Source organism: Terrapene carolina, unplaced genomic scaffold (genome assembly GCF_002925995.2).
Source record: "Terrapene carolina triunguis isolate 2854851 unplaced genomic scaffold, T_m_triunguis-2.0 Scaffold111, whole genome shotgun sequence".
Taxonomy (NCBI): Eukaryota; Metazoa; Chordata; order Testudines; family Emydidae; genus Terrapene; species Terrapene triunguis.
Window position 1 is genome coordinate 15552533 of NW_020664462.1, and position 11458 is coordinate 15563990.

Here is an 11458-nt window from a genome sequence, read left to right on the forward strand (position 1 = left end):
GAAACCTCTCTGTTTAATATTGTTTCTGAAGCTGGAATAAATGATCAAAGGCTTCTGTCCAGCTTTCAACAGAACGAGTCAATTATCATCCCCACTTCTGTTTATTTCCCTGACGCCGCAACCAGCACCACCACCTCGAACATTAGAAAAAGAAGCCACCTTGTCTCCCTGTTATATTTGCACTGGTCTTCTGCAGGGTGTATTTCAGAATCAGGGGAAACGGAGGAGGGGAGAGAGTAGGGAGAGTACGAAAGAGTTGTTCTAAAATTAACTGCATCTGATTTTCCCCCCTTGCAAATAAAGGGGCTGCAGAAAAAATCCCTTTGTATCACACAGCAGCTCGTTTAATATTATTTATGCATTTGTGCAAGGAATTGTGGGATTTCCCACTTCTCCCTCCCCCCCCCCCATGGTAAACAATATGGAAATAAAAAAAATTGTATACTGGAGGCTTTTCTAATGAATCAGACAAAGATATAAAGCGAAAGAGATCAGCAGGGCAAGTGGTGATGTATCTATCTGTTGTTTAGGGGGTTAGCTAGTTCTGCATTCTCTCTCCTTTAAAAAACACACACACACTAGAGTAGAGAGGACACTATTGCTTTAAAAGAAGGGGGAGGGGGCAGATAGAGGGAAAGGGGGGGGCTACTGCTGTCATTTACTAGAGTGCTACTGTATCACGTGTGGAAATGCCTCCTCTGCCATTGGCCAAAGGCACGTGTCTAGGATACCGGGCTTGCAACGTCACTTGAGGGGCTCTATTAAAAATAAGAACAAAAATCCAGAGTGAAAGTATTGCAGGTTCAGTTTAAGTGGCTTCTAAATTTATACCCAAACTATAGCGAGACCGAGAGAGATTTTTCCTAACTCCTGCCACGTAACCTGGAATATTTTATTCCGAGAGGGGAAAAGAGAGAGAGCTGCCGTGCTTGTACATATGTCTCTGTGTGTCTCAGCCTGCGTGTGCGGTGCGGTGTGTAGAGAGAAATATACACCCTCTTCTAGAGTCTCTCTCTCAAAGCAGATGTGGCAGCATTGACATTTTTATTCTTCTTTTTATTTTTCCCCTTGAAGGATCTTCACAATTTTTTTTAGGATACTGTTGGCCTCTTTTTTTCTTTTAAAACCCAGGAGCTGGAGAAGAGAGAGAGAGAGAAAGAGAGAGAGCGGGGGTGGGGGGGGCAGAAAGGGTTGTTAATGAAAGTCCTAATGATGAACACATTTTGGGGGAAATAATGCATTGGTTTGCAGAACTGAAAGGCTGACAAGCGGAAGAAAGAAAAGAAAAAGTAAAGAAGGGGGATTTAAAAACAACGTTTTGGGGAAAGTTCGAGCACCCCCGAGGCTCTGATTTCGCCAACTCTGGATTTTGAATGTTATTGGAACTGAGTGGAGCCAGGGAACAAACAAACACACGTTGTATCAAACCCACTCGCTCTCGCACGAACAGGGCTGGGGGTGGGGGCTTCACAAGAGAAACATTTGGGGATTTGTTCTGCAGCATGGAGGAGAATGACCACAGTCCTAGGGAAGAAGCACTGGAGCAGCAGCAGCAGGAGTGCAGCAGCAGCAGCAGCGATGCGGAGCCCAACAGGAGCCGGGCAATGATCCTGCCCGTGGTTCTGCAGGCGCCGGGGAATCACCAGCACCCGCACCGGATCACGAACTTTTTCATAGACAACATCCTGAGGCCGGAGTTCGGGCGGAGGAAGGAAGGGGGGACCGGCAGCAGCGGAGGCAGCAGCGGCAGCAGCCCGGAGCAGCTGCTCTTAGCCGGCAGGGAGAACCGACGGAGTCCCTCTACGGCGCCGGGATCTGGGGGGCAACTCACCGGCGGAGGGGGAGGCTCCCCGGGCGAAGGAGAAGGAGGCTCCAAAGCCCTTGCTCTCAATGGGGGAGCCAAGAAAGGAGGCAACTCCGGGGCCCTGGAAGGAGCCTTGAAATCCCGGGGGCTAAGCGGCGGCGATCTGTCTGTGAGCTCGGACTCTGATAGCTCCCAAGCCAGCTCCAACACCAGTAACCAGCCCATGCTCTGGCCAGCCTGGGTTTACTGTACTAGATACTCGGACAGGCCTTCTTCAGGTAAGACTTCTCTTCAGGCGTAGCCTAGCCCGGCCTCCCCTTCCCCTCACCCCCTGGCCCCACTTCCCATTTCACAGGCTGGTTTCCACCAAGCCCCTCTCCCTCTCTCTATATCAACCAACCATTGACTCAGTGAAGCCTAAGCTGATCTTTCCACATGGTTCTTCAGAAAATATTTGGTTGGTTGAAAAGCGACGAGAAAAAAATATTGTCACCCAAATTGGAAAAAAAAACAAAAACGCAGAGAAACAAGTTTTAAAAAAATGTATTTAAATGTAATGAGGATATGGGGATGCTTTTACTATAGGCAGATGAAAATGAAAGCGGATAAACTGGAAAATAATTCCTCCTGTCTACACACACACACACACACACACACACACACAAAGCGATCAGCAGTTAGCTTAGCTAGCTCTTAAAACAGAGAGGGACGGTGCTAGTGTGAGGATTTGGGTTTTGGCATGGTATTAAAAAGAAAAGGTGGGAAAGAAGCCATTAAAGCCCATTCTTTGAACTCCACGGAGATCCTCCAAGGAATCTGCCCATCTTCTCCTTTCGAGTAAAATCCCGGGGTTTGTTTGGAGGGTGAGGAGTGGAATTCATATATCCAGCTGCCTATCCAATAGGCCTTGCATTGTACATTTGCAAAATCCAACTATTTTTATTGTTTTAAAATAGGCCCTTAACTCGCCCTTGTCTCCTTTCTCTATTTTGCTTTCTGTAATTTTCACACGTGTACTTTAGTTCAGATCTTTATGGGAATAGGAAAGATTTCCAGAGGATGAGAAAGTTATTTCAGAGGATCTGGGAAGGCTTGCCTGCTGGAGTGAGATTTCAGAAGAAACTCCAGAAATTCTCTCTCTGAAGAGGTTTAAAACCCACAGGGCGAATTTCATTGTTTTAATGCAGGAAAAGCAGGAGTGGATCTAGGGTTTTTTATTTTTTTTTAACCTTCATTCAAAAGAATTAGAAACCTCATTAAAATACAGTTGTCTAGGCTGTAAAACAGAATTTTTAAAAAAATATATTCACAAAAAAAGTATTTTCCAACAGCGATTAGCCAGTCCCTTCCCCAACCCCCACCCCGAACTGCTGTACAGTTGAACATAGGAATGCAGGTTGGATTTAAAAATAGTTTGTAATAAATGAGAACTAACTCTTTAGCTCCAATATTCCAGTCTGAATTGAAATTTACTCCATTGTTCTCCACTCCTCTCCTTTGTTAATATTTAATTAACATATATCCTCACAATGGCACAGGCCAGAGAGAGAACCCTCGCTGGTGGTGTGTAGAATAATATTAAAGAGAATAAATAAAATAAAATAATAATAATTAGGATCGTACTTTACGCGACATTTTGAGCCATGCAAAACGCCAACCCACTCCCTGTTACGATGTAAATAAACGTTTGGATTTCTGTATTATCTCGATGTAATGTAAAAAAGAGGGTTTCTTAACAATTCTGTTTAGGGGATAAAATATAGATATATGTTATTGCTTCTAGATACACGTTTCACCTTCCAGTAGCGAAGCCATTCCTGGGTTTAAAATACTTAATTTAACGCGTTTGTATTTTTAAAAATCCCAAAGAAATTGTATCCTTTGCAAGACACTTTTTTCTGAAGATGTGTTTTGGGTAAATATATATAGAGAGAGGCTACTGGGGACACTTATGAAAGGGGAGAGAATTACACCATAGCCCCGGACACTTTAAGTTTCCTAGACAATGATACAGACAGAGAAAAGAGGTGAGATCGAGAATCCTTAGCAAAACTAGAGAGCTGGGTGGTTCTTTTTACAGTATTTGTTTCTTTTTATTTCGAGCACAATGCCAGGGTCGATTTGAAGCAAAGAGAAAGGGACAAAGATTGTGTTGTTTTTTTTAAAGATGAAGATTATTTCTAACCAACGCCTTTGGAGCTGGGCTGGTTGTTTATGGAAACGTGGCACTAAACTAGAAAAAACAAACCTGCCCCATAGGCGTAGAGGCAGAAATATGTAAATTAAAAAAAATCACAATACACCAGCAACCTAGGAATTATTGATGTAAGAATCCCCGTTACAAACAGGGCTCGATTTTCATTTTTAATACCTTGTGGGTAAAAATTAGGGCTTTTAAATAGATGTATATAAAATAGAATGGGAGGCTGCGGAGGGGGAATTGTAATTAGGAAGATGGTTGACACTTTCCCAAGCATTTGTGGTCATTATGTGGCCTATTTGCACTGTATATTACATCTACTAAAGCTGGGAACTAATCAAGCCCAGTGTATTCCCATTTTCTCTTGTGCAGGATAGATCCACTTCCTGGCTGGCTTTGTCAGTCATATTTCAGCCTGTGGCAGAACCCGTCTTCCGCCCTTTGATTGACTTGTCACCAGCCAGAAGCCTTTTTTCTTATTGCTTTAAACCCGCGGGTTTAGGTGCCGTTTACAGTTTGCTAACTGCGGTGATGCTCACGTGTCCCTGTGCTTTTAGGGATCTGACTTTTACAGACACCATATGGATGCCAAAAATTAGGATCATGTGTAAAATTTCAACTGACCTGGTCACCTCTTGGAGAGGGGTGTCAGGAAGCTCGCGTGGGCCGAGCAGAGAGTCCCCAGGGCCTTCCTGCAAAGTGTAACACAAAATCAAGGGGGGGGGGGGGGCAGAGAGGGAAAGAGAGCCAGAGATCGCTGAAGCTGGGTTTGCTTCTCCCCTTGCCAAAATATCCACTCACATACCCAATTCTCCACAGCTTAGAGGCCATCCACAGTAGCATCCCCCCAAGGAACGACTTCCAGAAATGGAGCTGGCAAATACACACCAGCATTACCCTGCAGCTTCCCACAACCCGCCCCAGCCCCACAGCCTCCCCCCCAGGGATGCGGACTGGGTCCTTCTTTGTGGGGCGTTCCAGCGGCGGCCCCACGCAGGGGAGAGTTTAAGTCCCAAAGATGGTGGTTAAAAAGGAAACAATGAACTTGGGTGGATGTGACTCCCGTGTCTCATGCAATAGCCCAGCTGTGGAAAGTGGCTTTTGTAGAGGTGTTTAGGCCTGTGTCCGCCTCCCTCCTGCCCCCGCTCCCTTCTTTTCCCTTTTGCAAGAGGCTCTGGGGCCCCAGGCAGCAGCTCCCCTTTGGCCACCAGACTGCAGACCCCGAATTCCTCTTGCTCGCCACGCACACCGCAGACTCATGTCTGCCCCACTGGCCCCCGCCCCAGGCATTCAGGGAGAGGGGGGGGAGGGGAGATCGCTCTCTCTCTCTCCTCGCAAGGGTTGATCTAGTGACTTCAGGGTGAAACTCTCTCGCCAAAGCAACGCGAAAAGAGGCTAGCAAGGCCTTCATGTCATTCCGTGTCCGGAGCTCCTGGCTGGGCACAGAGTACCAAGTGGCACCCATACTAATGACCTCAAGTCCTCAAATTTCTTTGAGATCGTTTCTCCCGCCCCTCCCCGCCCAATAATCATAAGATGTTGCCATTTCAAACCAACCAACCAACCTCTCACTCCCGGACACCCTTTCCAGCCCCCCCGGCCCCATCACTTCTCTTGTGTGTGTTTCTTATGATTTTTCTTTCGCCCTGGACCTCAGGCCCCCGGTCTCGTAAACCAAAGAAGAAGAATCCCAACAAAGAAGACAAGCGTCCCAGGACAGCCTTCACTGCGGAGCAGCTGCAGAGACTGAAAGCGGAGTTTCAGACGAACAGATACTTGACGGAGCAGAGGAGGCAGAGCCTGGCTCAGGAACTCAGCCTCAACGAGTCTCAGATCAAAATCTGGTTTCAGAACAAACGAGCCAAAATCAAGAAAGCCACTGGCAACAAGAACACCCTGGCGGTGCATCTCATGGCACAAGGACTGTACAACCACTCCACCACATCAAAAGACGGCAAGTCAGACAGTGAATAGAAAGGGGGCCGGGGGAAGGCCGGGGAAGGGGGCAGTTTTCAGTCAAAGTTTATACAATGCAATAATTTAATTAAAAAAAAATAAGGGCCAGTGTATAAAGATTATACCAGCATTAATAGTGAAAATATTGTGTATTAGATATAATTCTGCAATATTCTATGTGTATATAATTTACAGGTAAGGTGTAAAAATCCAAAATATCTGATTATAAAATATTTTTGATTTTGTTTTGTTTTATTTTGGTTCTATGGAGATTTTAGATGGTATCTTTATGAATTTTTTTAATGCTTAAGTTACATTTTTATAGACTTAAGCGCTGTTTTAATGGACATTGGACACTGTTTTTTGAAATTCAAAAAAAATTAAAAACAATTTTTGCTGAAGTCCAAAGATTTTTATTGCTGCATTTCACACGACTGTGAACCGAATAAATAGTTCTCCGGTTTGTTCGATGAGTTTTACCATTATTATTTTTTTGTGTTTGGCTTCGGGGATAGAAAACAATGATTTAATTTAAAAAAATGTAACAGGGAAAGAAACCCCAAGGCATTGTATTAACAAAAATGTCCAGGATCCTTTCTTTAATTTGCCCTCACTTCTTCATTCGGTTGGGCTCAATCAAAGGCTAGAGGGTGTACATGACTCTGAGAAAGCTGGCCAGCAAGGGATGGGGGCGATCAAGGAGTTCATTTGGCGCTTAGTTGATTTTTTCCCTTCCTCATGGCTTGGTTGGAAAACTTTTGAAGTAAACATCACAACTTCCGGGAGAATGTCATAGGAAGCGAACAAACAATAACACCCTTTTCCATATGAAGGAAACTTTTCTTTTGGGTCTTTGCCGTGCGTGTGTGCGTGCATTATTAGACAATAACACACTCATCTATACAAACCTGCACAGATCCCTTTTCCCGTTAGTTCATCGCATTTTGTAGCTTAGACGCTTCTTCTCTTGCCCCCTGGAAGGCGTTGTCCTTTAGCTGGCAGGCGGCAAGTAGCCTAGGATGCCTTTTGCAAAAGGCTCTGGTTTGCCTTGGACAAATCTACACCAGACCGCAGTGCAGAGCTGCTGGTATTTGAAGCTGGGGGGGTTCTGAGCGCCGGCTTCCCAAGGACAGCACGGAGTTGCAGAATGTTTGGGGAGAAACAGGTTCTCGTCAAAATCTGACTGAGAACCGGTGGTCTTCCGGTGGTATAAATTAGTAGACGTATCTTTAAGATCTCCTGCTTGTCTCACTGCTGTGTATACAGGAAACTGATTGCAAAAATACTTGTCATGGCTATTGGATAAAGAACGTATACAACTTATTGGGTGAAAAACTGGTAAACCCATCAACTTTGGCTCTTAATTGAAAAAAAAATCAGACTGAACAATGGCTATATAAAAAAATGCATCCAGAAAGCCTCTTCCTGTCCCATTGCCTCCACACAGGCAGTTTTGGTCCAGGAAAACACCAGATCAAGAGGGGCTGTGGGAAAGGAGAATTGGGGCACTTATTTCAGCACCACCGACCTCTATTATGCAGGATGAGTAACCCATAAGAAGGGAGGGGATCTCTCATGTCCTGTTTTGGTCAGAAAGACAGAGGAGCCCATCACAAGCAGTGGTATTTTATTTTAGAAAAATCAGTAGCCTAATATTATCCAGTGACAAATATCTGTCGGTCTAGAATATGGGGCAGGTTTTAAATCAAACATATCTATTAAACTGAATAGTAATATAAAGGGACAGTCAGTGTAAATAAACATTTCTTAGCATTTGGGTTTTGGTTTGTTTATTTCCCCCCTGGCAATTCTAGTTTCTGATTTGAAAACGTGTCACCGTGTAAACTAAACATTTTCAAGATTTGTAGCGTTCTTTTAATAGTTCTCCCAGTTCTAGATTCTTCCCCCCCCCCCCCCCGGTTTGGAATAAAGTGTCCAAAATGTTGGCCAGGGCCACAAGGCACCCCGAGTGGGTGTGTATTGTACAATAATTCAGGACTATAGTCTCCTTGATGATTGAGGGTGAACTTATCGCTTTGCCTTAAAACTTCTTTATTTCACAGCTATAATAGACACACATTGTACATATTAGTATAAACTTTAAAAAAGAAGCAAACTATAAAATAAAAGCTGTAATTTTAAATTCTGTGAATAATCATCAGCTGCTTAGGAGACAGGATTAAATGACATTGCCTTTTAGCAAGAAAGCAAAGATTTTTTTTCAGTTTATAAAACGTGCATTTTACAATTGCAGTATCAAATATTTATAATCTTATGAAATATGAATGTTTCTATTTACAACTGTGGTCTCAAAATTGTGAACATTCTCACTGCATTTTGTGTGTTTAAATTCTTGAAGATTGCATTAAATAAAAACACTTTATTATGAAATACACAACGTGTGACTTAAAACGTTGGAATGGTGTTTTATATATATATTATATAGAGAGAGAAAGTCCTTAAAGTGTATTTCTGGGTAATGAGAGAATTGTACTGGAGTCCAGTTTAAAAGTACTAAGTGGAGTAAACCATTTCTATGGGTGTGAATAGCAATTTACTAGATGGACAATTTTGCAAGCAGACGTTCAATCAATTTCTTGAATAATTAAGAAACTTTTGATGATTCACATTAAAAATAAAGTCAGGGCAACCAACATCATTAAAATGATCACAACTTTAAAGTGTTCAGTATTCGTTAAAAAAACCCCGTATTTAATCGCATACATTGTCAACAGGTTTCTATTTTCAGACTTTAAGATAAATATCCAGTTGTGTGATGTTTGGAAAACAACTCTTGTAAAAGATGTTCCCGACCTAAAATTATACAAACTCGTAAACCTGAATCCAGCTGTAGTAATGTAATGTAAGTAATGACAATAACTCTAATGTCTTAATTTTTTAAAGAATTGATAACACTGTTAACCTTGAAAGTTGCAGTAAAGGTAGTACGATTTTAAGACAGCTGAATAAGACGGGTAAACAAAGTGGCCATTTGCTGAGATGCAACAGTATGCACAATTTCTCCAAATATTTAAGCCTATATTTTTCTTAAATAGGGCTAATTTAGGGGGAAAGGGTTTAATATCCAGAATCTTGTTATCAGAACTGGTTCCTGCTGTAAGAAATTTAACACAAACTTTTTTTTTTTAGAAATGGATAATGTGGAAAATATCTCCCAGAGGCAAATATCTCCATTGATTTAGACAACGTCTAAGAAAGAAATTATTCCAGTATTCCACAAGTCTTGTTAATACTTTTAGCCACCTACAGTCAGTAAAGGTTTGAACTGTCTATGGACAACTAATTAATTGTAACAGAAGGAGAGATTGTAAAGCTTTCAGTTAGGAAGCAGGATTCTGGATTTAGATTTTGCAAAACTTCTTGCACGTGTCTTTGAAAGGGTTTTTTTTATCAAACTAAGCATTGAGGCAGATGAATTACAAACTTGGGGGAGAAAGTAAGTGTTGGCTGGAATTAAGAATTGCTACTAAAGAGCAGTTTAGATCTGAAATGAAAATAGCTGCATTTGTCCAATTTAACAAAGGAGTAATGTGTCTGTTATATATCCTCTACAAAGGGCCAGTTACACCAGGGCATTACTAACGAAGTCAGTGAGGCTGCATTAGAAGAGGATTTGGCTCATCTTATAACTGTGTAAAAGGACACACTTTACACCTGTCTTACACACTAGCTCGCATATCAGGCGATAAATTGTGCCACCAATGATCTCTTTAGAGGATACATTCACGAAACTGCCAGTCACAGGATATGTATTTAGTTTTAGAAAAAAAAAAGTATAGGGCTAACTTTTCACGACCTCATTTTAAGAGAGCTAGTAAGTTCCACAAGAAATCAGCACGACTAGGAGCAGAAAATGTCTTGATGCTGCCTGGAGTGTATCCAGTCCATAATGCAGAATATCTGCAGTAGGCAATAACCGTTCTCTTTAACAGAGGACATAGAACCTAATTTTTTCACTGCAGCCCCCCTCCCCCATTTTGTATAAAGGCTTTAATAAAAAGATACATTGGCGACAATGTCGGATTTACTCCGCCTTTTTACATATTTTTCACTTATTGGTTGTTTCAGTCCACTTACAAATGAGTACTTAAAAACGAAAGCAAGCAGCTCCCTGCTGTTTTTGGACTTACAGCACAGCTACGTTAGTCCTGGTTATTTTTAAATTTGAAATTAATTTGACAGAAATAGATACCGTCCAAACCCTTACTGCAATCTATCAATCAACAAATACACCGCTATCTATGTAACAACCTTCCATTTGAAAAAAATCCTCCAAGATTCGGAGAGTACCTTTACATATTTTATAATGTATGCCAGTGTACAAACTATGTGTTCTTGTATATAGTGTGTGGAGGGTGGGGTGAAGGTAAATAGGGTAGTAGCATATTCACAATATTCATGCACACTGAAAGCAACACACACGAACACAGAGTTTTAATGTATATTTTGTGTATATTGAAAATAAGTGTATTTCTGCACACATACATACGCACTAATGCAAGTGACTACAATTTTGACTTGAGTGTACTTTTGCACTCCAGGTTTGAATGGATTTCTTCTTGCCCTAACCAGATGTTATGTATACTCACTAAAAGATACGAGTAATGTGTTTTAAACAAACAACATGGTATATAGTCACACATAAGACAATGTTCTCAGAATCACACACAAATACATTTGCAACCTATTTGGACCCTAAACATCTAATTACATGCGAGTAAATAACCGCATTTTTTGCCAAAGAAATGTTTTCATAAACAAAATATTTATAAGCACTAAAATCTGCGCAAAGTGTAACTCCACAGTATATTGTCATGCAGTATATTACACATGCAGTACAAACACATATCCAAGCACTATATATGCAAATGTCCTGGCCGTTTATTGGGTAATGCATAACAGAGTTATGAGGGAGAAACTATTTAGCTAGCTCGGTTTTGTGGAAAAAACGTAATTCTGTATCCCGCTGGTTTAATATCCGACCTCAACATTCAATCCCCGCCCAGGCAGCTATCAAAAGTGCCCCTGGGATGTTTGGGTATCATCTCCAAACTAACAGCTGTGATTATGAAATGCTCAGAAGAGGAAGGTTAATAACAATTTGTTACAAAGAGGCACAACTCAATTTTATAAACAAATTTACATTGACTTAAAAAACAAACAAACAAAGTTGCATTTAGCAGCTATGAGCTAAGGGGCTGCTGCTGGGACACGTTTTCTTAATTCCTGTCAGAGCAGAATTTATGGATCATTGTCATAATAATCATCACCTTAAACCAGCAGCACAGGAAGAGTTCAAGCAATAAGAGAATGAAGTCTTAGCCAGTTCTGTGAAGGAAACAAAATCTCTTTCCCCGTTGTTTTACATGGTTATTGTTGTTTGTTTAATAATCTTAAATCTTTCATGAGACCAATGGTGCCAGGATTTAAACACACACACACACACACACACACACACACACACACACACACACACA

General features: G+C 41.7%; 1 protein-coding gene across 1 annotated transcript; it reads left to right on the top strand.

The window, feature by feature from the left end:
- Positions 1–1502: 1502 nt before the first annotated feature.
- On the top strand, positions 1503–5978 carry EN2 (engrailed homeobox 2). Its single transcript, XM_024198932.1, has 2 exons — positions 1503–2082; positions 5662–5978. Exons 1-2 carry the CDS (start codon positions 1503–1505, stop codon positions 5976–5978), a joined length of 897 nt encoding a protein of 298 aa, XP_024054700.1.
- Positions 5979–11458: the final 5480 nt, after the last annotated feature.

Excerpts from the sequence above, each read along its gene's own strand:
- EN2 (XM_024198932.1), top strand. The coding sequence starts at position 1,503 with ATGGAGGAGAATGACCACAGTCCTAGGGAAGAAGCACTGGAGCAGCAG. Across the intron at positions 2,083-5,661 it reads CTCGGACAGGCCTTCTTCAG|GCCCCCGGTCTCGTAAACCA; the intron begins GTAAGACTTCTC and ends CCTGGACCTCAG.